Source organism: Lagenorhynchus albirostris, chromosome 9 (assembly GCF_949774975.1).
Source record: "Lagenorhynchus albirostris chromosome 9, mLagAlb1.1, whole genome shotgun sequence".
Classification (NCBI taxonomy): Eukaryota; Metazoa; Chordata; class Mammalia; order Artiodactyla; family Delphinidae; genus Lagenorhynchus; species Lagenorhynchus albirostris.
This window is the reverse complement of record NC_083103.1, coordinates 49,794,579-49,822,023: the sequence shown is the minus strand read 5'-3', so window position 1 is coordinate 49,822,023 and position 27,445 is coordinate 49,794,579. Positions and strand designations below refer to the sequence as shown.

General features: G+C 57.9%; 3 protein-coding genes across 6 annotated transcripts; 1 reads left to right on the top strand and 2 right to left on the bottom strand.

Moving 5' to 3' along the window:
• The first annotated feature begins 85 nt into the window (after positions 1 to 85).
• Positions 86 to 5,011, top strand: PHOX2A (paired like homeobox 2A). Its single transcript, XM_060159906.1, has 3 exons — positions 86 to 514; positions 2,679 to 2,866; positions 3,825 to 5,011. The coding sequence occupies exons 1-3, from the start codon at positions 298 to 300 to the stop codon at positions 4,278 to 4,280; spliced, it is 861 nt and encodes a 286-aa protein (XP_060015889.1). The 5' UTR covers positions 86 to 297; the 3' UTR covers positions 4,281 to 5,011.
• INPPL1 (inositol polyphosphate phosphatase like 1) lies at positions 4,962 to 20,239 on the bottom strand. 4 transcript variants are annotated; one of them, XM_060159904.1, is made up of 29 exons: positions 20,147 to 20,239; positions 18,899 to 19,313; positions 16,030 to 16,093; positions 15,787 to 15,937; positions 15,436 to 15,556; positions 15,048 to 15,188; positions 14,711 to 14,804; positions 14,514 to 14,603; positions 14,235 to 14,333; positions 13,971 to 14,121; positions 13,775 to 13,881; positions 13,334 to 13,436; positions 13,054 to 13,250; positions 12,633 to 12,750; positions 11,929 to 12,025; positions 11,474 to 11,612; positions 11,258 to 11,357; positions 11,069 to 11,157; positions 10,750 to 10,831; positions 10,529 to 10,618; positions 9,855 to 9,968; positions 9,628 to 9,716; positions 9,097 to 9,184; positions 8,849 to 9,004; positions 8,525 to 8,603; positions 8,289 to 8,429; positions 6,271 to 6,943; positions 5,903 to 6,036; positions 4,962 to 5,782 (listed from the first exon to the last, which is right to left on the bottom strand). In XM_060159904.1, the coding sequence occupies exons 2-29, from the start codon at positions 19,093 to 19,095 to the stop codon at positions 5,692 to 5,694; spliced, it is 3,795 nt and encodes a 1,264-aa protein (XP_060015887.1). In that variant the 5' UTR covers positions 19,096 to 19,313; positions 20,147 to 20,239; the 3' UTR covers positions 4,962 to 5,691. The 4 variants fall into 4 exon arrangements, with proteins under 4 accessions (XP_060015887.1, XP_060015885.1, XP_060015886.1 ...); XM_060159902.1 differs by lacking the exons at positions 5,903 to 6,036; positions 20,147 to 20,239; XM_060159903.1 differs by lacking the exons at positions 15,048 to 15,188; positions 20,147 to 20,239.
• A 1,751-nt stretch (positions 20,240 to 21,990) lies between these two features.
• On the bottom strand, positions 21,991 to 26,319 carry LOC132525300 (folate receptor beta-like). Its single transcript, XM_060157839.1, is given in 6 exon segments — positions 21,991 to 22,629; positions 22,779 to 22,866; positions 22,869 to 22,916; positions 23,029 to 23,217; positions 24,276 to 24,454; positions 26,222 to 26,319. Coding segments are annotated over 5 exon segments (762 nt in total). The 5' UTR covers positions 24,426 to 24,454; positions 26,222 to 26,319; the 3' UTR covers positions 21,991 to 22,342.
• Positions 26,320 to 27,445: the final 1,126 nt, after the last annotated feature.

Below are 27,445 nucleotides of genomic sequence, written 5' to 3'. Positions count from 1 at the left end.
TCGGGGGCGGCTGGGGGCGGGGCCTTGGCCGTCCAGGCCCCGCCCCGACGAGCTCGCCCCGCCCCGCCCCCTCCTCGGGGTCCTACGCGTTAAAAGGCGCGCGGGCCGGGTTGGGCTGCACTTGCGTTGCACCGGGGCGGAGCGCGGCCGCGACGGGGCGGGCGGACTCGCGAGCTCTGAGAGCCGGCCTCGGGTCCTCGGCCCCTGGCGCTCCAACCCCCATCTTGACCCCCACCCGGCCCGGGACACCAACTCCGACCCGGCCCGGCCCGGCCCCCGCCCCCGCCCCCCGGGCCGATGGACTACTCCTACCTCAATTCGTACGACTCGTGCGTGGCGGCCATGGAGGCGTCCGCCTACGGCGACTTCGGCGCCTGCAGCCAGCCCGGCGGCTTCCAGTACAGTCCCCTGCGGCCCGCCTTCCCCGCGGCCGGGCCTCCCTGCCCCGCGCTCGGCTCCTCCAACTGCGCGCTTGGCGCTCTACGCGACCATCAGCCTGCGCCCTACTCGGCAGGTGAGCCCATCCCCGGTACCACCCTCCTTCCAAATCCTACAGCACCCCTAGCCCCTGCCCTACTCGGCTAGTGGTTGCGACTGTCCCCCACAGCCGCCACAATCCCTGCCCTAGTCAGACCCTCCAACTCCCCGCGGGATCCACAGTCCCTCGTGTAAGACGGGATTCCCTAGGCAGAGTTGAGCCCCACCCTCTCCTCCTTCCCGTTCCTCTTCTCGCTGCCGTATCCCTATCCCGTGCTCTTTAGGTCAAGGAAATAGATCCCCAGTGTAGCCCCAGGCTCCTCACCAGGCCCTCCCCTGCCCATCTGCAAAGACTGACCACTAAACCTCTCCATGCCCTGTATCCTTGGAAAATGCTCTCGGCTCAGGCCAATAAGACCTCCCATCCTTATCATTCCCACCCCGCTTCATGCCCGACCCCCAGCATGGACCCCTGCGGCAGATGAGCTGCCCAGCTGGGAGCCTTCCCAGAGCCCCAGCACCATCAAGCCCCTACTGCCTGGTTTTGAACCCATCCTACCTGTGCCCAAACCCTCTTGCGCTACTGAAACCCATTCTGTGGCCAGAAGAAAAGGATGCTCAGGTCATTGAGCAACTTTCATTTCCCCATGCCTCCTGGAGATTCTCCCAGCTAGAGTACTGCAGAACCCAGAAGCAGTCCCATGCAATACCCAAGCCCCCTGATCCAAGACCCCATCTGAACCTTCAACCTCGTGGAGCCTCTTAGCCACCCCCATTGCTCCAGTTAGAGTTCAAGCTGCCCCACCCATTCTCCTTATCTTCTTCCCTCCTGGGAAGACCACCGGGACCCAGTAGAAGATTGGGACCTGTGTGGTGGGGAGGAATGGTGAGAGAGACCTGGATTTGGAGAAGTGAGAACCAGAGAGATGGAGTCAGAAACTGGAATGGGGATGGGGAGATTGGGTACTCTGGGTCATATGCAGATGGGGACTGGGGAGCTGGAAACAGGAAATGGGGAGATGGGCCCTAGAAAGATGGAGGTCTGAGATGGAGAAGACAGGGACAGATATAGAGAGATGTGAGCAGAGATGGGAAGATTGGGGTACTTGGAAGAAATGGAGAACCAGGGTTGGGGAGATGGAGATAAAAACCAGGTGATGGGGACAGGAATTATGGGAGATGGGGACCAAGGAAGATTGAAAACAGAGATGAGAAAGATGGGGATAGGAATGGGGTGTTGGAGACAGGATTAGGGGAGATAGAGAACTAGGGAGATATGACAAAGATAAGGATATTGGGGACCCCTGGAGAACAGGGAGAACTAAACGGGGGCTGGAGACAAGGATGGGGAGATAGTGTCAGAAATACTGTCCGTGGGACAATGGGTACTGGGAAGGGGTAGATGGGAGACAGGGATGGGAAGAGTGAAGGGAAGGGTTGGGGCTGGTTTTTGGAGGAGTTGGGAGACAGAGAGAGATGTCTGGGAGGAAGAAGAAGGGCAAAGAGAAGATGGAGGAACCTGGGAGGGGAGAAATAAGAACCCTTCTCAATGGGCACAAAGAGAAGAATGGTCCAGGAGGGGAAAGTTGCAGATAGATGTGGTTGGAGAGAGATGAAAAAGAGAGGGGGACACCTGGAAGAGAATGCGATATGAGATCGGGCTGAGGAAATGAGGCCTAGGAAGGAGAGGGATGCAGGGTAGAGGCGGCCAAATTTTTACATGTCAGAGAGTCCGTGGCAGGCCTGAAAGTAGACCCGCGGTCCATGACTGGTTACTGGGGAGACACAGGATGTTGATGAGACCTGACAGACAGCTAAGGCTAGAATGGATATAGCAGGACCTGAAGTCAGGCCGACTGAGGGAGAAACACACTGAGGGTCGGGTCCGGTAGACTGGCGGGAGATAGAGGGAACACTGCGGAGGGCCAACGACAGGCCAGCAGCCTGGATCCGAGGATCAGATTTTGGTTCCCTCTCTGCGGCTCTTGGGCCCCAGGCCTCCCCGCGCCCCGTCCGCTTTCACCCCTGCCGGCTCCATCCAGCGATAGGGAAGCCGATCCGTACTGAGAGGACCAAGCCGAGGGGCCAGGTCAGGGGCGGGGGATGGTGAGCGATCCCTCAGGGGCAGAACACAGCGGGCCGGGATCGGCCCCTCACATCCCCACCCTTGTTGATTTCCCCCCTCCTGCACACACCCGTAGTGCCCTACAAATTCTTCCCGGAGCCGTCGGGCCTGCACGAGAAGCGCAAGCAGCGGCGCATCCGCACCACGTTTACCAGCGCGCAGCTGAAGGAGCTGGAACGCGTCTTCGCCGAGACTCACTACCCCGACATTTACACGCGCGAGGAGCTGGCGCTCAAGATCGACCTTACCGAGGCTCGCGTGCAGGTGCGTGTTTGCGCGGAAGTGTGTGCGCGCGGAGCGGGGCCGGGAAGTTAGTGCCTGACACCTGGGGGTCCGAGGGACAGAGGGGCCTCACTCGGGCAGCGGGCGGGTACAGCCCGGGGGCGGCGAACTAGGACCAGGGGCCAGGGTGCAGTCTGGAGGTGATTGGGCAGGGGAGGACCGGCAGCCCCGGGAGGCGGTGGGGCCAGGCGGGTCCTGAGGCCTTCGGAAGAACTGAGCTGTTCAGCCCCACGATTTCTCCTCAGTCTCCCGGGTAGGGCTGGGCACGCAGAGTGATGCTTGGGAAGCCAGGACGGAGGCCGAGTGGATAGAGGGTCAGCTCCAGGTGGCCTCGGGGCCAAACAAGGCCGAGCAGTGGGGGAAAGCCAGTCAGCGCCTCCAGGTCCCCTCTTCGGCTCTGCAACGGTGAAACTTCTGAGTCTGGAAAGCCCGGGTTCAGGGTAGGCGCAGGAGCTGGGTCGGGACGGACTTTTCGTCGATCTTACAAATCTGAGTACAGATGTTCAGCTGGCATGCCTTTACTGGAGACCCTGCACAAAAGGCTTCCCGAGTGCCCTAACCCTCTCTCCACTGCCGTGGGACGCTCCGGGGGGACTCCCGGAGCTCCTTGTAGGAAAGAACTGGGGCGAGGGCTTTGGGTGATGAGGAGAGCGAAGGCGGAGTTCCCTCCGGGAGACAGAGAACACTGGGAGGCAGCGGGATCCGCGGGTGAGCAGATCCCAAGGGGAAGAGCCTAAGGACCTGGAGGAAGGGGCTAGTGGAAGAGGGGAGGGAGGCGAGAGACGAGGAGGGGAGGGAGGCGAGAGACGAGGAGGGCAACGAGCGGAGTGGTGGAGGAGGTCAAGACTCAGAAGGCTGGTAATAATCCTGACCAGCCCCCTCCGGAAGGAGGTCTCACCGCGCCCGCCGGCCCCGGGCTGACCGGCCCCTGTGCCCGCAGGTCTGGTTCCAGAACCGCCGGGCCAAGTTCCGCAAACAGGAGCGTGCGGCCAGCGCCAAGGGTGCGGCGGGCGCGGCGGGCGCCAAAAAGGGTGAGGCGCGCTGCTCGTCTGAGGACGACGACTCCAAGGAGTCCACGTGCAGCCCCACGCCCGACAGCACCGCGTCGCTGCCGCCGCCGCCGCCGCCCGCGCCCGGCCTGGCCAGCCCGCGCCTGAGCCCCAGCCCGCTGCCCGCCGCCCTGGGGTCCGGACCTGGAGCCGGGCCGGGGCCACAGCCGCTCAAGGGCCCGTTGTGGGCCGGCGTGGCGGGCGGTGGGGGCGGCGGACCGGGCGCGGGCGCGGCGGAGCTGCTTAAGGCTTGGCAGCCGGCGGAACCCGGACCAGGGCCCTTCTCGGGGGTTCTGTCTTCCTTCCACCGGAAGCCCGGCCCCTCCCTGAAGACCAATCTCTTCTAGCTGCCGGCCTCTAGAGGCTCCGGGCCTGCCGCCTGAGACGCCCCTGCCCCTCCAGGATCTGACAGAGTCCCTCCTCATCCTGGCCACCTGCCTGATGTCCCCATCTGTCCCACCCCCCACCGTGTCTGACACCTATGTGTGCCCTCCCCAGCTTTGGAGACCAAGTCAGGGCCACTCTCATCCTCACCCACCCCTACTCAGTGGAGGGGGGTACTTTTCACTGGGATGCCCTCCAGGAGAGCCCAGAACCCCTTCTAGCCTGGTATTCTTCAGAACCGGAATCAAACAACACCTGCCCCTAACACAGTGCCCAAAGGTGACTCCTCAAACGGGGACAGCCTGGCTTCCTCCCCTGCCCCTGTAGCTGGCTGGGTCACTCAGCTTGGAGAGCAGTCTGCTGCTCCAGCCCTTGGGCCCACCCACACTGACCCCACCCGTGCAAAGGCTGGTCGTCATTGGGATAACGAGTGGCCTGAAGGGTCCCACCACCAATTTCACCCTCACGCATCCCCTCCCATCCCCAGCCGGTCTGGCACAGAGGGCAGGCCCGTTAGATGAGTGGAGGAGCTGCCAGGGCAACGGGATGGAGGGGCTTCCTCGTTCCTGTTTTTTTGTCGTTGTTGCTGTTGTTGCTCTTTTCCTTTGAAAAACCTGTAATTTATTGAGGTGAGTTTTGCTCAATCCAAATAAAACTTAATTTATTGAAGACAGCACACCGGCAACCCTTCTGAGTACCCACGATGGGGACAGGCTACCTGCAAGAGACCGGTTCCCCTTGTGACCAGCGAGGAACCCTGAGCTGCCACACAGCCCCAGGGCAGGGCGGTACAGACCAGGAGACAAATCTAAGCAAACTGGCGCTTTATGGCCAAAATTATTCCCCCCCACCTAAACCGGCCCCCATAACATTAAAGTGCCCGCCCTCCCTAAGCCCATACAGAAAAGCTTAAATAAACCCTAGCCCAGTTCTCGGGCTATTCCTTCATTTCCGGACGGACACCCCCCAGAATGGGGGTTGGGAGAGGTCCTAGCCGAGCCCCTCCACCTGTGGTTCAGGCCAGGTGGAGGGCAGCAGGAACAACGGTGAGAGTGGGGGCCCACGACGTACCCATATGGACCCCATGGCCTCCCTGGGGCTGGAGAAGGGGTCCAGAAAGGGAGGACAGCACCAGAATAACCAAGATCCTCGGTAACCACGGCAACTGACCTCCTGGGCCCTGACTCTAAAAGGTGAGGGGCAGGATGTCCTAACTAGGGCATTCCAAATGATTGGGCAGTAGGGAACGCAGATCCCCAATAAATAGGCAGAGAAGTACTGCCCCGCCCGTAACTTTTTCAACTCCGGAGCTCTGGCTGGGCCTTCAAGGGCAGGTTGAGGCGCTCAGTTCTTAGCTTCGCAGTGCCACCGCGATCACTTGCTGAGCTGCAGGGTGTCCAGAAGGAGGCGCTTGTGAGCCGGGTCCTGCACCCCAGCTTCCTCCAGATCTTCTTCGGTGATGTCGCTGTAGGGGTAAAAGACGCTGGGAGAAGGGCGAGGTGGTCCAGAGAGCCCGTAGCTCCGCCCCCGAGGCCAGCCCCACCCCCACTCCCCCACCCCCGTCCACCTCCAGCCCCGCCCCCACCTGAGAAACTCCAGGTCGTCCCAGCCATTGTGCACCAGGCCCTCCTCATAGCGCTCCAAGCCGATGGCCCGCAGCCAGGCTCCCATGCCTGCCTCGCCCAGCCCACCAGACCGCCCGACCTGCGGGCACGGAGCCTGAGGGAATAGGGCACGTCAGAGAGAGCACTGAGGGTGCCTCACACAGCAACATTCTACCGCGTGCTCTGGGGTGGGGAGAGAGGCCAGGAGCGGGGCTGATTCATATGACCTCCAACTCCTCCCCAGTGCCCAGCTCAGGGCAGAGGCAACACCACTGAGTGCTGAATGAAGTAAAAGTATACCACGACCCATGGGCAAGCACACACCGACAGCCACCCCTGGTGCACATACCTCTTCTGCCAGGTCCTCCTGAATGCTCTCTCGGATGCGAGGTGGAGGGAAGCTGAGAGGCCGGCCATAGTCCGAGGGCAGTCCCCGGGGCGGCTGCAGCTCCAGGGGTCCTGGCAGGAGCACGGAGCGGCCAGGCCCAGCAGGAGCGTAGTCCACCTCACTCAGTGTCTTGGCCATCTGCAGCACTGAGCAGGAGCGGTCATCCCCACTGGCTGCCTCCCCCAGGAAAGTGCTGGTGGGAGAGGGGCCTGGGGGCAGTGGGGGTCTTGGATGGGCCTTGGGAGGTGGTGGGCCACGGGCCTCACCTGCACTGCGGCCCCGGATCACTGGCCCTGGCAAAGGATCCAGGCTGGGGGGCAGGAAGATGGCCGAATCCGGCAGAGGTGGGGGTGGAAAGTCTGGAGGGGGCAGTGTGCCCCCAGACTCTTCATCTGATGAGCTTCCCTCTCCCACACGGGGAGGCCGGTGGCGCCCAAGCTGCGGAGCAGGCACTGTGATGGCCACTTTGTTCTTGGTGGCAGGTGGGACAGGGGCCCTGGCAGGCGAGGGTGGCTCCGGGGGCAGCAGCTGGTGTGGGACCCCTTCAAGGACGTAGTAAGCAGGGTTATTGAAGCTGTTCTTAGGTGAGGGCGCCACCACCCCTTCCAGCTCTGGAGCGCCCTCTGGCTTCAACCTGGGTTTGGGAGCAGAATAACTAAATCAGGACCCAGCAACCCAAAGGGAAGGCGGTGGGTGGGTGCAGTGGAAGGAGAACTGGACTGCGAGTCAGGAGACGTAAGCCCCTGGTCCTAGACTTGCACGTGACCTTGAGCACATCACTTTCCCTCTCTGTCCCTTGGGGTCCTCATCTCTAAAACTGGGGAGACGGGGGAGTTGAATGGATAACCCCTAAACTTCCTTGTCTTACTCGCTAAGATTCTGCAATCTTTTTTGATTTTGTAACGGTGAAAGCTGAGCGTAAATGGGTGAAAACAGAGGCCAGAAGGAAGGACAATAAAAGTCTTCAATGAGAATGACCAGCCAGATTCGGAAAGCCTCTGGAGGCATCTGAGGCCGATCTACTGGGGAATCTTACTCAGGGATTCAGGTTAGTTTTACTCAAGCCTAGAGATAAAACCAAGGTGACTGATAACAGCTGAAGATGACTGAAAACACACCAGCAGTTTTTATTTACGTTCAAGTAACAATTGGATATAATTAAAAAGCAAGCCTCACTTTCCCAAAGTATGATCCACAGAATACTACAGTTGACCATTGAACAACACGGGCTTGAACTGCACGGGTCCACTCATACGCAGATTTTTTTCAGTACTGCAGCACTACATGATCTACAAGCCACAATGGTTGAACCTGTGGATGTGGAACTGCAGATATGGAAGAACTGGGGATACAGAGGGATGACTCTAAGTTATACACCCCTAACCCCTGCCATGTTCAAGGGTCAACTGTAGTGCCCCAGGATATTAATAGTTATTGCATGGAAAAGTTTCCTGGCCCATTAAGTTTGGGAAACTATATTCAACAGAGTTGAAAAAGGATTTCCTTCCTGTCCACATGCTCAGAGCTTTTGCTGATACTATTGTGCACTGGGAATACCTAAGAAAAGAATCTAGCAACAACCATTTCCCAAACTCATTTGACAACAAACCAGTTACCAGCGGGGGCATCTTGTAGGACAGTGGTCCATAGAACACCCCTAGGGAAATCCGTGCTGAGATGAAGGCCTATCCCCAAACAGAAGGCTCAAGTTAAGTGTTTACACAGAGGGAGCTGTTGCAGAAACAATTTCTAATTCTATTTTTTAAGGCAGGATTGAGAGGAAAGGCTGACTGTGCTCCCTTTGACCAGAGAGCCACACCTTCAGGAGGCCTGGCTGGCCAGTGGCCACGAGCGTAGGGCCCTGGCACCTCCGGCCATGCGGCAGCAGAGCAGCCAAGCAGCAGGTGATCCCCAAGCTGGCCCTGAGAGCCACGCACAGCGATGGATAAAGTCAGGGGGTGATAGTTTCCTTCTCTCACCTGGGGGTCAAGGGCTCCTCCCGGGGAGCAGCTCGAGGTGGGGCTGGGGGCCTCCCAGTTGGTGGTGGTTTCTCTGGTTCTTCAAATAACTTGGAGAGTGGACAGGAGGCCTCTCCAGAGGCTGGCTTGCGGCTCCCTGACCTGCCAGGGGTGCACAGGGGAGGAGAGGTGAAGTAGGGGCTGACCAAGAGCCCCTGGGCACCCCTCACGTAGCACACCACACAGCCCCAGCTCACCTGGGCTCCTGGCTGCCTCGGGACACAGAGGGGGCTTTGCTCTTTGCTCCTGCCTCATCCTTATCAATGCTGATCCACTCTGGGGGAGGAAGGGAAAGGAGACTCAGAGGAGACTTGGGGTCCTGCATCCCACAGACACCCCAGTGGGCTGCTAGCCCCTTCCCAGCTACTCCTTAGGGCAGGCCCACCCCCAGACCTGGCTGCAGAACCGCCAAATGTTCCAGGGATTCCAACATGCCCTCCCTGCAGCCCTGGTCCTCCCCTCCTAGACCCGCCCACACCACCCGGTCTTATGCCCCACACCCCTCCCAATGGGGCCCCCACCATAGAGTCGCTCACGGGTGCCCAGGCGCTCTGTGGGCACCCGCACCTTCATGGAGCCACGGATGTTGCCTGTCTCTTCGCCGCGGTGGGACAGGAAGGTCAGGAACTGCTGGGCCGTGCTGCCAATCATGGACTTGAGCGCCACCACGCACTCCCCTGAAGGGCAGATGGAGCAGACCAGCAGACTGCCAAGCCTTTCTAGGGCCCTGCCCAGCTTTCTGTGCCCCTTGGCCCCCCTCGACCCTCACCATAGGATTCGTAGCCGTCCATGGACTTGACTGTGAGCAGGAGGTGCTGGTCCTGCAGGTACTCGATGTCAGCCAGAATGGGCTTGAGCTGGGGCACAGAGAGGCCCAGTGAGGAACAAAGGCCCACCCACCCCCTCCTGCCACACCGCCACTCACCCCACCCTCAAGCTCGTCCATGCTCACTCCCGTCCACTCTTAGGAAAGATCCTAATCCATAAGGTAGAAGACACAGTCCTGCATGGGCCTCTCAGAGCACTTAACAGCCCTGTAATTAATTAATTTTCTGCATCCGCAATGACCAACACAGGACCTGATGTTTAGCAAAGGCTCAAGAGCTATTCATTGAATGAATGAATGAACCAGCTGCAACTTGGCTCCCCCCACTCCCCCAAACAGAGCACGTGCCCTCATCCTCACTCACGCCCACCCCACACACAAGCCTGTGCTGCCGGCTCTGCCCGCCCTCCCAGGCAGGCTCCAGGTGGCGCTCTGCTGCACCTCCCTCTCTGTGTCCTCACCCACAAGCCTCACCGTGGGCAGCTGGCGTGAGGACCACTGCACCTTGAGGAAGTTGATGTTGTCACTGCTCTGGGCATCATTTTCGAAGCTCTTCTTGTACTCTGGGTGGGGGTGGGGGACACCCAACTGAGCGCCACCTCTCAGCTTCCCTTCTCTCTAACTAGAGGGCTGACCACTCTGGGCACCTCGGACCTCCCATACCCTGTGGCCCACACCCAGCCCTGGGTCCCGCCTCTGACCCTCCAGGCAGGTGGAGTAGAACTCAATGAAGAACTTGGTGCGGCTGGCTGTCTTCACAATGGCCTCGATGCTCTCAAACTCGATGTAGGCCTGGTCTGAGGTCTTTGAGAGCCCTGAGGGGCAAAGGGAGGAATATAGACAGGAGGGCTGAGAGGGTGGCAGAAGGAATGGGATAGAGAGACTGAGTGCTGGGACAGGGAATCAGCAGCCCTGGCAGAGCAGGAGGGAAGGCCAGGAGGGGCCTCCTCCATCCCAAGCAACCAGTAGCGAGACCCCAAAGCCCAGACCTGGGACTGGGACAAACAGACAACCCAAGATGAGAGACTACCTGAGAGAGGACCAGGGACCAGAATGCCTGCAGGATATGCCCGCCGACAACCCACCACACCACCAGGCACACTCGGGTACTCAAGTGGCCCCAGGCAGATAGACACACGTACATGTTTACGTTCACACGCTCTTGGGCATGTACCTCCTGTGATGACCCAGGCAACACAGACACCCTCACACATCACATATTCAGAAACATTCCTACACGTACATGTAAACACCCAAACACACACACACACACACACACACATTTAGATGTATTCAAACCTATGCACATCCCCAGGCCAGCACCTGCAGCCACCCAGATGGACGCCACACCCACAAGCACATCCAGAATAGCCACCTTTCTTGGAGATGAACTGAGAGGTAACTCCAACCTCAAATGTCCCAAACACGGGGGAGTGGTCGCTGGTGACGATGTCATCTGTGCAGCCTGGGGAGGGGAGTAGGAATGAGGGCTCAGGGGAAAGCTCCTTATTCTCTGCTGGCACTTCCCAAAGCTGAGGCAGAGTTGGGTCAGTGACCACCCAAGACCACCCATCACCCTGTCTGGGAGGCTCTGACCATAGGAATTGCAGATGATGTGGGTCTCGGGATAGGACTTCCAGAGAATCCGGTCACACCATGAAGGCACGTTGGTCCGGACCTGGGGCAGGGGATGGCAGCCTGGTCAGAGGTCAGCTGGGGCCCCACCACAGTGGCCCCAGCGCCCACCTCCTTCCTTGGATCCTCACAACATGCAGGAGCACCCCAGAGGCCCCAAAAGGGGCCACGGAAGCTGGAGCGGTAAGTGCAGAGGCCTGGACCCTTGACCCCACACACACTCTTGATTCACTGCAGCCCTGGGGGGTCTCCCCAGGCCCAGCTCCTTCTCTTCACTCACCCCAGTTGGCTTCTGCTTGTGCCAGGCGTATGTGTCCCGGGAACCCCGCTCATAGCGGTAGGTGGGTGGGAAGGAGATCTCCTCCTCACCTAGGGAAGGCGGGGAGGATGGAGGAGTCAGGGCCCGGAAGACCCAGGGATACCACAAGGATCCTGGCCCTCAGGGACCCCCTGCCGGGCCCACACTCACTGAATCGAAGGAAAACCTTGTGCTTTTCCCGCTCCAGGTTGAGCTGGTCCACCCTGAGCAGGGGCTCAAACTCCTTCCTGCTGATGTAGTTCAGGATCTCCTGGGGTGGGGACACAAAGGCTGGAGACTTTCCCCCTCGAGCCAAAGCCAGAGGTGAGAGCCCACCTGGCCCCAGCCCAGCCTCCCTACCAGCCACCTGCCGGGCCCTGCTCACACCTGTATATCCATGTCAAGGCGGTAGTTGAGGTCCCCGAACCAGAAGAGGTGAGTGAAACGCAGAGAGATGTCAAAGGCACTGAGCTGCCGGTCACCCAGCGAGAGCAGCCGCAGGATGTCCAGGTAGTTCTGGTTCCGTCTACAGTGGGGGGTGGGGGGAGGCCTCCAGGGTCAGGTGTCAGGGACAGGCATGAAGGTAAGATATCTCTGGCTGGGGTCAGGGACCCTGATCCCTGGATGGGCCAGGGATCAGGGTCCCTGGGGACAGAGGAAGGAACTGGGGACAAGGTCAAAGTCAGGGAGAGACAGAGGGGTCCTGAGTTGAGGTAAGGAAGAAGGGGGCCTTTGGGGACAGGGATGTAGGATGTACTGTAGACTAGGATATGAGAGAGGGAATAGGTCTTTGGCAAAGAGAGGATGAGGCTAAAGAGACAGTTGAGAAGGTGCCCCCTCACCGGGCAGTCTTCTCATTTCCCGAGGTGAGGTGGCAATTCACAAAGCCAAACGAGGTGCCATTGAACATGAAGGAGACACCCACGGCCCCCTTGTTTCCTGTCAGAGCAACAGAAGAAGGCCTGAGTCACCCCCGGTGGGCTCCCGACTCCCCTCTGCCTGTCTAAGCAGCAGTGGGAAGATCCTCCCGACTTCCCCACATACCATGAGGCAGGCAGGCCCCTGCACACACACACACGCCTTCCCGGGGGTCCACACGGGGCACATGCAGCCCCATCTGGATGGCCTGGGTCTGTCGGCATGTGTGAACAGAGAGCCCCTGGAGATCACAGGGGACCCCAATGGTGAAGCTGCAAGAACCTGCAGATTCTGAGCAGAATCTATCCTGAGGGACCACTGGACTGCAAACAGGGAGACCTGGGCACTATGCCAGGTGCCGGGCTCTACCACGTACTAGCTGTGTGACCTTGGACAGCTCACTTGACCACTCTGGGCCTGAGTTTTATCATCTAAGAAATGGAGGTAATTATCCTGGCCCTGCCTTCCTGGTGGGGCTGGAAGAGATTTAGAATACGAACACGCTTTGCAAAGTTCAAAGAGTTCTATAGATGGGAAAGCTGAGACTACCCAAAAGGGGGAGACCCTGGACCCTGGGCTGGAGAGGAAGCAAGAAGCGTGGACAGAGGGACCCACCCTCCCTACTCACCCAGGGTATTGGCGATGCCAGTCTTCACACTGGATGTACTGACGTGGCTGATGCGGTTCTCATGCTCTGGCTTGACCAGCACAGCCACCTTGATGTTCCACAGTGACTGCATGGCAATCTGGGGAAGGGGTGCGGGGTCACCCCTGCCCTGAGCTGGGCCACTGTCCACATCTCCCCCACCCCGCCCAGCCCATACTACAGACTGTTCTGGAAGTCACAAAATAGGAAGGGCTGCCACCCCTTTTTCCTGAGGGACCAGAGAGAAAGAGCCCTTCCCATAGCATAAAGGACTCCAGTTAAACTTCCTAAAGGATATGCCCAGGGACCAGAGGGAGAGCTCTCCAGGGTCGTGCGTGAGGTCAAGCAGGATAGTTGGGGGCAGTGTGTGAGGAGGCGGGCTGGACAAGAGGATGACCCTCACCGGGCGGTAATCCAGATCTGTGAGCTCCTTGAGGCTCCCGCGGAGCAGGTCCAGCCACTCGCGGTCGCCCACCGAGTTCTCCTGGGTCCCAAAAACATAGATGTCATGGGGTATGGTCACCGTGACCTCATCCAGGGTCTTCCCCAGACCCTTCGATGTGAACCAAGATGTCACATTTTTTGGAGGCGGCACACTTCCTGGAGGGGGAGTGGATGCAGGTGGTCAGGTCCCTGCATGGGGCCCTTCCTCTCTCCCACCCCAGCCCCTGCACGGGCCTGACCCATGTTCCAGGTGCCTATGAAGACGGAGATCATGTCGGGCTCGTCCTGCTTGGAGTGCTTATTCTTCATGAGCTGCAGCAGCTGGCAGAAGGCCTCCCGCTTCTGGGGGAACAGCAGCCAGTCAGGGGCAGGTGGGTGGCCAGGAAACCCCCTTCCACGGGGACACCCTGCTAGGTGGCAGGTCCAGGAGGAGACGGACATACCTCTCTGGCTCACCACCATACACCCACTCCTCAAGCATACAACAGGTGCTCAGTAAACGTTCACTGAATGAATATTTGAATCCACCCTCAGGCTGCCCACTCTCAGTATACACACTCTCTGCTCCGTCAGAACTGCCCCCACCACGAGGGATGGCATGCCTACATCATGTGTTCCCTCTCTTCCCATCCAGCAGGGACTCCTGCAGCCCCCAGTGGCCTGGCCCACCCGCTGCTCACCCGGGCGCTGACAAAGATGAAGTCCTTGCGCTGTGTCCGGTCCTTCTCTTTCTCAAACACGACGCCCAACTTGTTCTGGACCCGCTGGGACTTAATGAGCTGGCGGACTAGGGGATGGAGGATGGGTCACACCAGCCTGTGCCCTGAGGCCCAGGGGCCCACCCCACCCCCCATCCCAGGGTGGGCCCTGGCTCACTGCGGTCATGCGTGAAGGTCGTCCAGTCCTCCTGTGAGTCCCGCTGTCTCCGAAGTAGCACCAGCCGCCCACCCTCCACGTCCACACTCAGCGTGAACTTCTGTGACTTCCCAATCTTGGTCAGGTCACCCAGGGTCACATCCAGCTTCACCTACAGGCCAGGAGGTGGAGGGGCTGCTGAAAAGACCTGGGGGCAGGCAGCACCCCCTTCACCTCCACCCACTCTTTGCCCTGTGAGGTTCCCCCCCGCCCCCCACCATGTACCTCAAAGGCCTGCACGGGGATGGTCTTGGCCTTACGTGTGGATGGCTGCAGCGGGGTCGGGGGTGCTGTGGAACTCATGTCCTGTAGGGCCTTCAGGGCCTGGAGGGGGCAAGGACAGGGCAAGGTTAGGAGCCTTGCTGAGGGCTGGGGCGGGGAGGGACACAGCTGATGTGGGGCTCAGTGCTAAACTACAGATTCAGGGTTCAGATCAGTTAGAGCAACGCAAGTGGCCAGGGACCGGTGAGTGGGTCAGGGATCAGAGGTCAGGGGTCGGGGCACCTTCTTCTGGATGCCTGACAGGAAGTCCTTTAGCACTGACAGCTTTAGCACCAGGCTCTCTAGCTCCTGCTCCCCAGTCTGTGGTGGGTTCTGCGGGGAGAAAGAATGAGGCTCGTCCGTGAGGCCACCAAGCAGGAGGCACCCCACTCAGCGCCAGAACATGAACCCACTCCCCAGAGGTTTCTCCACAATCCCACCTGCTGCTGCAAAAGGCGGGTCACCATGGGCGAGCTCTGCTGGTCAAACACCTTGGACAGGATCTCCAGGCCCGACAGGACCTTGTCCACCTCACTATGGGAAACATCAGGTCAGAACTCCCCACACCGACCCAAGCATAGGGAAGAGGGGCTGAGTGTGTAGCTTCAGCTGCCACCGAGAGGATACAAGGGTTCAGGCGAGGAAAAGTCAGGAGGCAATAGCTGGTTCCTGGTTCAGGGCCAGAGGTCAAAGGTCAGGGCATTTGTGTAGCAAGGCAGCAGGAGAGGACAGGTGAGAGGTAAGGGTGCAGCGCGTGGAGCTGGATGTCCCAGGTACCTGTGCAGCCTCCGGCATGAGGTGGCAAGGGTGCGGGTGAGGTGCGGCAGGTTGCTGGCTCCACCCCGCACAGCCTCCAGATCCAGCCCGTAGCTACCCTTCAGGTACTCGTGCGAGACAGTGCTCAGCCCATTGGGAGCACTTCAGGAGGGGTTAAGAAGTCAGTGGAGGCCCCGCTGACCCTGTCCCAGCAACCCCACCCCATCCTAGAGGAGACGGTACAGGTGGCAGTCATCGTACGACAGGCCAGGGTGTCTGCCTCTGGGGCTGAGACAGGGTGGGGGTCCCTGGGGAGGGCTGGGGGCTTAAAGGTCTTCCCACCTTCGGTGAGGACACCGTTCTCAGAGAAGAAAGGGACTTCCTGCTCAGGAGGGGGTTGGGGTCTCACCTCTCAGCAGCCGGAGTCGTGGGGGTCTCAGGGGCTGGCAGGGGGCTGCTGGGCCCGAGGGGGGCAGAAATGCTGGTAGAGCCAGAGCGCGGGGGCAGTGGGGGCTTCTCATCCTCCCCATCTGTGGACAGGGGCCAGTGGGCAGCGGTGTGAGCCCCCTGCCCTCAGTGAAGTACGGGGGACACGATGGCTGTCAGAGACTTGCGTGGAAAGGGGTAAAGGGCCCAGGCACCATGGAGAGTGGCAGCGGGCTTCAGGGGAGTCAGGCTGAGAAGATGGGTTGGGAAGTCGCAGGTAATGGCCGGGGATGGGCGCAGGGAAGGCATTCGTACATCGCACCCCGGGCAGCACCTGAGGCATCGCGGTCATCCGGCAGGTCTGGCTCTCGCTCCCGCTCCACAGGCAGAAGCAGGGCACACACCAGGCCCTGGTTGGGCTGGGCGTACAGGCCGATGAGCTCCCCCAGGGTCTGGAAGCGGCGCACAGGCACACCCTGCGAGGTCTGCAGGCCAGCAAGAGTGGGAGAAGCGTCAATCAGCTGGTCCCAAACCTTAGGCTGGAATCAAGGTCAGGGGTCAGGGTCTAAGCTCCTACCTGCACGGCCAGGAAATCTTCTCCATCAGGGAGAATTCGATATGTGTGCACATGCTTCTGATACCTGACAGCAGAGCAGGGGATCAGAATCTGTCACCCCCAGGCTGGGGTCTAAGTCCCAAGACCCCGTTTCCTCCTACCAGCGGGCTCAGCCCCCAGGCCCCTCGTCTAGGTTTCCTTAAAGCTGTTTGCCCAGGCTGCACAGGGTTAATGATGGGGCCAGTCCCCTCTATCCTGCTAGTGCCAAGCAGAACAGGAATGCCCAGACCCACCCACCCCCACCCCAGGCCTACATACACTCCACACCCACTGTAGGGCCCCGGAAGCATCAGGCGGCTCTTTTGTGGCCTCCACAGCTGTCTAAACAGACCCTCTGGGCTTTGGTACCAGTCTGGGCCCCCCGCCAGAGTAAGAGTCCTCAGAGGCCTGGGTAACCCGTCTGCGTGCATGGGTGACGTGCTATCACACGTGTGCCTGCTGCCTGTGTTTACACTGGTGTCTGGCTCTGCTGGAGTCAGGTGTGTCTGGAGTAGTTTTGCTGGGGGGGTGTGAGGATATCATTCTAGGGCTTTCTCCCCCCTTCCCCAGACACCAGGAAATTGGGATGACCCATGGGGGCCCTCAATGGGAGAGGTGGGCCTCTAGGAGCCCCAAGCTAAGGAGGGGCAAGAGGGGTGCTGACAGATGGTAGCAACAGCTGAGCAGGTGACAGCTGAGCCTGGCCTGGATGGTACAGGCTGCACTCAGTGGGGGTGGAGGATCCCTCTGCAGCCGCACCTCAGGGCAGGCTTGCAAAGGGGGTCACCTAGGCCGTGTGTGTTGGAGGTGGGTATCACTAGAGAGGACCAAATGCCTATTTGAGGAGACTCTACACCCTAGCCACAGGGCCATCCTCTCCCCTCAGGTAAGCCCCGTCCAGGGGCTCTCCTGACCACTGGGCACAAACTGTGTGGCTATCTGTGTGTGACTGGGTGTGTTGGTTTTTGGACTGTGGGTCTGTGTTTGTAAGAGTAATAGCATCCCATTAACTGAGTCCTGTCTCTGTGACAAGTCAGGTACTCAACGTCCTACAGACGTGATCTCATTTAATCCTCACGTTTTAAGGCAGATATTATTATTATCCCTCTTCTCCAGAAGAGGAAACAGGCGCAAGGAAGAAAAGTGATTTGCCTAAGGTCACAGAGCAAGTAAAAGGTAAGTAAAAGGCAGAGCTGGCATTTAAAATCAGGACGGAGGCCAGGACCTGTATCCGGGCCTGCTGGTTGGATTGACTGCGCCTGCTGGGGCAGGGCTGTGTCCTGAATGTTTCCCCTGTATGCGTGGGTGGCATATACAGGTAAGCAAGTATGTTTCTGATCACCCACTCCCAGGTTCCTGAGATGCAGGGAGTAACCAGAGTCAGCCGGTAAAGCTGAAGTCCTCACACACAGACAGCCCCTCACCCCACCCGTCCCCTCCCCGGCAATGGAGCCAGGACTTTTCCGTCCTGGGACAATAATGTTCCCATCCAGGCACAGGCCCAGCTGTCCCCCTCCCACTCAACAGCTGATCTAGCACCTGCCTCCCTCCCCTCCCTAATTAGGGGGTATGCCTCAGAGAGGGTTGGCATGCAGGACTCTAGGTTATTCATCTGCCTAGGCTGTCCCTCTTCAGTCACCTATTGGGCCTCAGATATGGGACATAAGCTGAAACTTGAGGGACCCCTTCCTCTTCAGGTCCACTGCCCAGGCCAGGGTTGTTCAACCCTCAGCACCACCGACATTTTGGACTACATAATTCTTTGTGGTGAGGGACAGTACTGTGCATTGTCGGATGTTTAGCAGCAACCCTGGCTTCTACCCACTAGGAGCCAGTAGTACGATCCCAGTTGTGACAACCAAAAATGTCTCCAGACATTGCCAAACGTCCCCTGAGGGGTAAAATCAACCCCAATTGAGAACCACTGGCCTAGGCCAGTGTACACCTAAAGATGTGAGGAGAACAGAAGGGAAAGAGACACAGGGATAGGGACTTGGGAGGGCTCACGGGCCTGAGGCGGAACATAACTAGGTCTAAACAAAGCAGCCCCACCACTTCCCACTCACCACCTCCACTCCAGAGGCCTACAGAAGCCCACCCAATGTCAGATTCTGGGGCTCAGGGGGGCAGCTCAGGAAGAAGACTCCAAAACTGAGAGTGCAAACTCACCCAACACCACTGCCATGCACGGCAGATGGGTACAAGCACAAAACCAGGCCCACTCAGAGAGCTGCCAAGCCTAGCCCCACGCTCAGCACCCACAGCTCAGGGCTAGGGCAGCAGGATCCCAGAGCCAGGGCACACACACTCACTCACTTACTCATGAAATAATGACAGGGAGCCATACTGCCTCACTCCCCTTCTCAACACCACCCTGTCCCCAGCCGCAGTCATACATACCCAGACAGGCCCCAGCCTCAGTCCCGGGAAACAGAAAGCCCCCTAAGGAAGCTGCTGGGCATCCCCACACACCCCATTAGTTCCTCTGGCCCCAACTCCCACTCAGACACCCAATCCCTACATAAACAGAAGTGCACACAACCGTGGGATGCACATCCTCACCCCTGCCTGGAGGATGCCTGAGGGGGTCTGCCAGAGACTCCCTACACTTTCCCCAATTATAGCGACCCTGGGCCGCAGGACCCCGCATACTCTGCCCTCAGTGCCGCAGCAAGTGCCCCCAGACACACAGCAGGAAGGAAGTGCTCCCGGCATCCTTCCTCAGGCCCAGCAGAGAGCCAAGGCCCCCACTGTGGCGGGCGCAGGCGTCCCACTGTCCCGGGCCCTCCCCACAGCACTCAACGAAGCCCGGGCCGTGCCCCCGCCCGCCGGGAGCCTCAGCCCCACTCACAGGACGCAGAGCGCGAAGGCTCCCGCCACGCTCTCGCTGTCTCGGACCAGGAAGCTGCCATCGCGGCCTGCCCGGGCCAGCAGCTCCTCGGCGGCGGCGCGGCTCAGGTCGCGGTGGTACCAGGCGGGGGCCGGGCTGCCCAGAACGGCCCCAGGCCCGGCGCCCCCTGGGCCCGGCGCCCCGCACGCCGAGGCCATGGCCAGGGCAGGGTTCAGCGCCGCCCGCGCCCACCGCCCCGCGCCATCCGCCCTGGGACGCTCGGCGCTGACGCTGGGACCGGGCCCGGGTACCGGGGCTGGGGACCGAGCCTGATGATCCGCTGGCGGGACCGAGCCGGGGATCGGGGTTCCGTGCTCCGCCGCGCTTGCCGCCCGGTTTGCCGCGCAGCCGCCGCCGCCAGCAGCGCCGGCCTCAACTTGAAGAGAAAGAAAAGTTTGTTCAGAGGCGGCGGGGGAGGGGCAGGAGCGGAGCGCAGTGCCGGGCGGCCGGCCCCCACCCCCACCGCTCGGCCCAAGGCCCGTCCCGCCCCTGCCCTCACCCTCTTCCCCGCGGGGAAGCTGCCCTCTGCATTCCCGCAGGAGCCGGGACCCCCCAAACCCCAGGGGAGGCCGGCCTCCCAAACCCCACAATGATCCTGCCCAGCCATCGCCACCCGGAGAAGATCCAGCTCCTAACGCCCGCCTCCAAGCCCAAGTCAACCCAACCTGCGCCCCGACACTTTGGGATTCCCGATCCCCTCCCCCTCCTTTCAATACTCACAATTATATGACCCCCAACTCCCATAAACGTCTGATTCCACCCCCAAATCCTTTCCATTCGGCCCCCCTACAGACTCGTAGGATCGAGTTACCAAAATCCCCGAAGGATCCCATGATGAACCAACCTCCTGCCGTCTCTCTCCCCATCACCCCCAACTCCCGTGAAATCCAGCCCCTACTTAGACCTGAACCCCCAAACTCCACTGGGTCCCAGTCCCGCGTGGGGGATCCCCCACAAACCCCCAGAGGAGGTCCAGTGTCCTCGAATCCCCATGCACCGTCCCTGGCAGCCCCTCTCAGCCCAGGCAGAGCCCTTCCCCCCTCTCGGCCAAGTTCCCTGGCACCATCCCCCATACCCGCAGGCCCCGGCCTTGAGGGGTTCAGCAGCCCGAGATCAGGCCTTTCCTTGCCCATCTAGAAGAAAGTTCCCTCAAACCCCCGGGCTCCCGACCTCTCCCCAGAGCCCCGGCCGCCGTACTCAGACCCCCACCTCCTGGGCTGCTCCGATGCCCCCTTCCCCGGGGAAGCAGCCCTGGACTCCCAGCGGCCACTTAAGATGGCCATCCTCTGCCGCCGCACCCCCCCACCTCGCCTTCCGCCCCGCCCGCCGCCCCGCCCCCGCGGCTCTCCGCCGAGCCGGGGGTAGAACCCGCGCCCCGCCTCGCCCGGCCCAGTGCCTTGATTCCGGAGCCGCTAACCAGCCGATTGACCTCGGGCGAGTCACGGCGCCTCTCAGAGCCTCGCCTTCCGGCTCTGTAAAATGGGGATAACTTTATGAGGGCAGACTCGATAGGACCGTTCTTGTAAAGCTCTCCGCACGGGGCCTGGCATTCAGTGGGCGCTCCCGAACAGCGGCTATTTTTATTATTAATTAAGGAGTAACGAAGGTGACAGCTGTGTAAACTGTAAAGCGAGGCAATGGAACGAACGAGTATTATTAGCACCCGCCCCCATCCCAGCTACTCCCTCCAAGTCAACAAACTCGAGCCTCTGTGGGCGGGACGCGGAGCCAGGAGCGCCCTAGACCAGGCTCGCTCCGACAACCCCCGGCCCCTTCCCCTCCCACAAGGGGCGGTAGGGCCCCCTGGGCCTCCCGGAAAGGGGGCGGGGTCCTTAGGAGGGTCTGGCCCGCCCCTCCCCACAAAAAGACCTAGCCGGTGGCGGCGTCTCCTGGGAGTCCGCTTCCTGCCCCGCCCCTCCGCCCCCTGGATCCTTAAAGGCGCAGGCCTCCAGCCTGGCTCCCATTGCTGCCAACTCTTAGGCCGCTGTCGGAGGATCCCCTTTAACCTGCGAGAGAACTTTCACTTTGCTAAATTGAACCTGTGTCTGGGTCAGTTCCGACGAGCTCCTTTCTCTGTTTCAAATGTGCATTGACTTCACCCAGCTGGAGCAAAGCCTGGGACGTGGAGCGGGGTCCGTGGGGCCTTCCAGACTAGGTAAATGTAGTGACTGAGACTCACCCACACGGTAAACAGCGTCTCAGGACCCCTCCAGCAACCCAATAACTCGTCCTCCAATCTGTGGCCAGCTTCCCCTATCAGTCACCTCTTGGTATGAGGCGGCGGGAGAGACCTGGACTACGAGTCTTCACTTCTGGGTTCTCGTCCTAGCTTGATGACACCTCCTGCCTGGCGTTCTCACACAGGTACCTGCGCCTCTCTGACGATAACTGCTGTTGGGATGTGGAGACAAAGGCTTCCCCAGGGGGAAAGGGGAAGGGGGAGACCCTGAGATATAAACTCAGGCCCAGTTCCTGGGGGCTGTGCAACGACAGAGCAATCCTCTAGGAGAGGCATATCTACCAACCCTGGAGGGGACAAAGGTGCCAGAGAAGTTCCTGCCCCAGGGAAGCCCCTAAGGGTTTCCGCCGCTTTTCCAGCCACGCTTCCAGGATACAGCAGGGCTGAACCAGTGCAAGGCTCCGGAGTATTTCCTCCCCAGGAACCTCACAGATGCTCTCCCCAATCTGCTGTCTTCCTCCCCTGAGGCTCCCAAGCCCCAACTCTGCCCCTTCAATCCACATGGGTGAATTTATTTTCACACCAGACCCGCTGCACCCCCTGCCCCGGGAATCCAAAGCCTTCCCTGGCTCCCATCCCCAGCTTTCCCAGAGCAGCAGAGCTGAGCACAGAGCCAGGCAGACAAGGCCTGGGGGAAAGGAAGGGTATTTGGGGCCCAGTATAAATAATGAAGTTCTGGACTTGGCGCTCTCATTTGGGGCTACAAGGGCAACAGGATCCCTGAGGACTATTAATGTGCAGGCACTAGGCACACATGGTTTTTAGGCAACATTTAACAACCATGAGAGAAGGAAGGATTATTATCTTCATTTTATTGAGGAGGTATGGTTTAGAGCAGTCAAGCAACTGCTTCACTTTCACATAGTAGCAGAGCTGGGTTTCAAACCCATGTCTCATTTCTCTAATCTGAAGGAATCCAAAAACTATGGAATCTGCCCTCTACCACCCACAAACTCACAACCAAAATAATTCATCAGACACGGATGTGTTGGTCTGTTTTTTAGAACTGGCTGTCAGAGAAACCACAGGCCCCACCATGGAGCAGGAACTAGATGACAGAGGGATGGGTAATGGATGGAGGCATGCTTATGGCTTCCTCATTTGTGGGAGCTGAGCTGAGCCCAGCCTGGTCATCAAACCTGAGGACTGTCTGGGGATGGCTGGACTCATTCATGGAGCCAGAGTGGCAAAATCAGGGCCAGGCAGAGCAGGAGAGGTCTAATCCCCTGGGGCATGGCCCCAGCACTCATGGCCAAGGCATAGAACCTCGCCACCTCCTCATTGGGGTTGCCCTGGGCGGGGTCGAACCACATCTGGATGCAGCGGCCACTGCCCCGGCTGTAGTTGCTGAGCTTGTAGGAGTTACTCCAGAGGCCCTCACACAGGGCTGCTGGCGTGGGGAAGTAGAACTCAAATGTGCCACAGGTGGTCCCAGTTGGGCACTTGTTAGATCCTGCAGGGGGAGAGAGGGTAGGCACGGACATTCAGCCCCTGGGCCCAAAACTCATTTCTGGCCCCCCTTAGAAATACTTGCCCAACCCCAAATCCTCAAACCCCCTTTCTCCATTCTCCACCTCCATCTCCCCACCCTCAGGCCCTCACCTGAGGTCCAGTTCCAGCCCTTGTGCCAGTTGGTCTTGCAGGTGTAGGAGGTGCGGCAGTCTTCCCACCAGCTCTGACAGTCCTCTCGTTGCAGAGGGGCACGTTCAGGAACCGTTCTTTGCGCCAGCTCTGGTTCACCTGGGGGGAGCCGGGGGAGGGAGGGCTCCAGTCAGCCTGAGATGTTGGTAGGAACAGCCTTGACTGAGTTGGGCGACAGCCTGCTGGGGTGGGGTGAGGGAGACACCAATACCTCCTGGATCCAGGGCCCCAGGTTAGGTGAGCACTCGTAGAGGCAGCTGTCCTGAATGAAGTGGCGCTTGCAGGCGGGCTTCATCTTGCCACAGTGCTCCCAGTTAAAGTTATACAGGGAGGAGGTGTCCCTGTGCAGCTCCTGGCTGACTTTGGCAGAGCAGCAGGCATTCTTCTTCCAGGGGATGCACTGCGGGGGGGCGGGGGGGGGAAGACATGAGACTAACTGCCTCCCCGACCACAAGCTCTGCCACCTCCAGCCTCTTCCCATTTGGCTCTTGCCCTCCTGCCCCAGGTAGGTTGTCCTAGGAACGCTCGCTGTTAGGACCTCTCTGTCCTTGGCCTCCAGAAACTCTGGTCTTGGGAGAGACTCAATTACAACAGTGTGATGGGGAGGCAGGGGTGGTGAGAGCCTGGGAGAGACCCTGCCTTGGGGAGACAATAGTTTTCATTTATACAGCGCTTGATACTTTATACAAAGTATTTTATTTTTTCACTAAAAAATAATTACTGAGTACTTGTTTTATGCCAGTTGCTGTTCTAGATGCTGGGAATATAGAAGAGAACAAAACAGAAATATGTGTTCTGGTGAGGGGAGACAGTAAGAACTAAAAGAGAAAAAATATATATCAAGATCCGATCAGTTATATGGAGGAAATTACAGCAGGGAATGGAAATATGGAGTATGGGATGACTGTTGAAATTTTCTGGCTGGTTGTGAACAGCCTCACTGGAAGGTGGCATTCTGAGCAAAGGAGGAAAGGGGATACGCTATGCAGTAATATACGCTGAAGTCTCTCACCCTTTAAACCCCTGGAGTTGCCCACCTCAGTCCTACCCCTACCCCACCACAAGGGCAAGTCCTGTCCCATTCCTTTGTGTGTCTGTGTGCTTCTCTGGGCCTCAGTTTCCTAATTTGTGTCATGTGGAGGAGAACATCATCTACCCACATCACAGGACCCCTGGGAATATGAAATCACACACGGAAAACACATGACACCTGGTAGGTGCTCAGTAAACGATCATTCCGCCTTATTGCCGACACGGTGTCGTATCCTGAGCAGGCCACCCCTAGAATCACGCCAGCCACTCCCCTGCATCCTACCTTCACCTTCTCCCACAGTGATAATTCAGGATGTGTGTGTGTGGTGAAGGGGCTGACCCCGCGACCCCTCCCTCGCCACCCTGACTTCCTCTTCCTTGTCTGAACAAGCCCCCTCCCTGCCCAGAGCCACAGTCCATCCTCACCTGGTCATGTAGCTTGTCCTCAGGGCCTGGCTTTACCTTGTGGTGCTTGGCATCCTTGCAGACGTTGAGCAGGTCTGTCCTGGGCTGGGCACTGCACTGGTAGGCCATCCAGGCCAGAAACAGCAGAAGGGGTGTTAATTTCCAGGGCATGTCTTTCTTTTCCTGCAGAGGCAGCTGTGGTTAGGGAGACCAAAGCCTGAGGGGAGAGAGTCCCATGCAGGGTGCCCCCTTCACCTCTTGCCTCAGTCTCCCCAGCTCCACACTGAAGGATGGGGTCAGACCCTGTTCCTTCAGTGTTGGGGTCCTGAGGCTCCTTGAGACTGAAGTAGAGAAGATTGGCAAAAGGGATGGCTCCCTCACCTCAGGCTCGAAGGGCTCAGAAGGGGATCTGGGATTAGAGGGTGAGCCCTGGGGGAATCTTCCCAAGGTGGAGGAGATGCCTTGTGCTCTCACCTTCTCTCTGGACTTGATCTAAGAAAAGTAACTAAATAATTCAGGTCCATGCTCTGCTCCCCTGAAAGGGGCCAGGGACACACAGTGCCCTCATCCTATGTCCAGCAAGTGCCCTGCCTTTACACCCTGGATCACCTGGGTTCCCATGCCAGGTTAGAAACCCTGTTACCCTTGGGGTGGCAGCGACCCAGCTCTGCTGAGTTCTCCGGATCAGCACAAGGATCAAGTGAGGTAACACGCAGGATGGTGTTTGGTTAAATGATACAGAAATGACAAGGGTGGTTTTTTTTGTTTGTTTTTTTAAAGATTCCACATATAAGCAGTATCATATGATACTTGTCTTTCTCTGTCTGGTTCATTTCACTTAGTATGATAATCTCTAGGTCCATCCATGTTGTTGCAAATGGCATCATTTCATTCTTTTTTATGGCTGAGTAATATTCCATTGTATATATGTACCACATCTTCTTTATCCACTCAGTCTGTTGATGGACATTTAGGTTGCTACTGGGACTCTACTTTTTTTTTTTAATTTATTTTTGGCTGCATTAGGTCTTTGTTGCTGCACGAGAGCTTTCCTTAGTTGTGTCTAGTGGGGGCTACTCTGCGTTGCAGTGTGCAGGCTTCTCATTGCAGTGGCTTCTCTTGTTGCGGAGCATGGGCTCTAGGCACGCGGGCTTCAGTAGTTGTGGCACGCAGGCTTGGTGGTTGTGGCACGTGGGCTCTAGAGCGCAGGCTCAGTAGTCGTGGCACACGGGCTTAGTTGCTCTGCAGCATGTGGGATCTTCCTGGACCAGCTCGAACCCGTGTCCCCTGCCTTGGCAGGCAGATTCTTAACCACTGCACCGCAAGGGAAGCCCCTGGGGTGGTTGTTTTTAAACAGCTTTGCTTTCTCAGACTTTTTCCTTCCCTATTCTCTGAAAGCCATTTCCTCCTGTCCACCCCCCACATCGTGACTCTGGCCTCCTCAGCTCTTTCTGGACAGATGCACCAGATCCCTACCTTATCCCTCAAAACACAAATGCAGGACCCTAGGACCTGAGGGACAACATAAAAGTCCCTCACATTGGAGCTGCTAACCAGACAAGCACTTAGAGTCGTGGGAGACCCCCAGCAAAAGTGACGGCCCACTACTCTGTCCATGACGGCCTCTCACCTTTCACCCCGCCCATGACAGATCTTTTCCTTTAGGCTCTGTCACCGAGGGACCTAAGAGTTGATAATAGAGACTTTCCTCTCCCTCCCCATCCTCCATGCAGTTGATCACCAAGCCCTGGCAAGGTCTCTCCGAAAACGTTTCTGGAATTCACTTCCCTTGGCTCTGTGTTTGGGGTAAGGTCTTCCCTCCTCCAGTTTCTTCCCCTTCAAGTCACCTTCCCCACAGGAGCCAGAGTGATCTTTCTAAAGAGAGGTATGCCCCGCCCCTATGCGCCAACCTGCCAAGTCTCCCCAGTGTCCTGTCACCATCTCCTCCTTAGGGCAACTTGCCTGAGCCTCCTTTGCTGCTGGGCGCACACACAAGTCTGGATTGGCCTGTCTTCAGGTTGGCAGCAGCTCCAAGCCGCAGCACTGCCCTCTGTGTTCTCTGTCCTCAGCGCCGGATAGACTGACTAGGAACTCTGGGAAGCATAGATACAATTTCCTCTTTCAGCTTTCCTCCTGCTCTTCCTTCTCTTCCGATCCCACCCTCTTCAGGGTTGCTTTAGTCTGTCAAATGATCCATTCCTGTTTTCATTCATCTCTTTATTTGTTAATTTCTTCATTCCAGGGTCTACACATTCAACATGCATCAAAATCTAGATGATTGCTCATCTCCAAGGGGGATCTGAATTTTTGACCCCAAGCAGTTGTTAGGATAAAGCTAACTTGAGGGGAATGGGACCTAGTGAGAAAGAACCCAGGCTTTGGGGCCAGGTCATGGGACCCAGTGATAGCTCCATCCCTCCCACAACTGTGGGAAATATCACTGAATCTTTCTCAGCTTCAGTTTGCTCACAAGAAGATTGTTGAGAATTATATGTAGAAAAGCCTGACATATACTGAGTAGGCTTAAAAAAAATTTTAATTAACTATATTTGATTCATAATATTGTGTTAGCTTCAGGTGTACAGCTTCAGATTCTTTTCCATTATAGGTTATTACAAGATATTGAATATAGTTCCCTATGCTATACAGTAAATCCCTGTTGTTCATCTATTTTATATATAGTGGTGTGTATCTGTTAATTCCATACTCCTAATTTATCCTTCTCCCTCCCCTTTCCTGTGAGGTAACCATAAGTTTGTTTTCTATGTCTGTGACTCTGTTTCTATTTTGTAAATAAGTTGATTTGTATTATTATTTTTTTTTTTTGGCCACACCACATGGCAATGTATTATTTTTTTAGATTCCACATATAAGTGATATCGTATAATATTTGTCTTTTTCTGCCTGACATTTCACTTAGTATCATAATCTGTACATCCATTCATATGCTGCAAATGGCAATATTTCATTTGTTTTTATGGCTGAGTAATATTCCATTGTGTGTATATACCACATTTTATCCATTCATCCATCCATGGACACTTGAGCTGCTTCCACCTTCTGACTATTGTGAAGAATGCTACTATGAACACAGGTATACAACTATCTCTTTGGGACCCTGCTTTCAATTCTTTTGGATATATAACCAGAAGTGGAATAGCTGGATCATATGGTAATTCTATTTTTAATTT

Bases quoted from the DNA above. Each gene is read 5' to 3' on its own strand.
- PHOX2A (XM_060159906.1), top strand. From the start codon at position 298: ATGGACTACTCCTACCTCAATTCGTACGACTCGTGCGTGGCGGCCATG. The intron at 515-2,678 runs GTGAGCCCATCC...ACACACCCGTAG, and splicing joins GCCTGCGCCCTACTCGGCAG to TGCCCTACAAATTCTTCCCG. The intron at 2,867-3,824 runs GTGCGTGTTTGC...CTGTGCCCGCAG, and splicing joins TTACCGAGGCTCGCGTGCAG to GTCTGGTTCCAGAACCGCCG.
- INPPL1 (XM_060159904.1), bottom strand. From the start codon at position 19,095: ATGGCCTCGGCGTGCGGGGCGCCGGGCCCAGGGGGCGCCGGGCCTGGG. The intron at 9,185-9,627 runs GTGAGGCTTGTG...TCTGTGCCCCAG, and splicing joins CCTCACGCCAGCTGCCCACG to CTCAAGCCCATTCTGGCTGA. The intron at 9,005-9,096 runs GTGAGGGTCGAG...TCTGCCCTTCAG, and splicing joins GGACGGCTACGAATCCTATG to GGGAGTGCGTGGTGGCGCTC.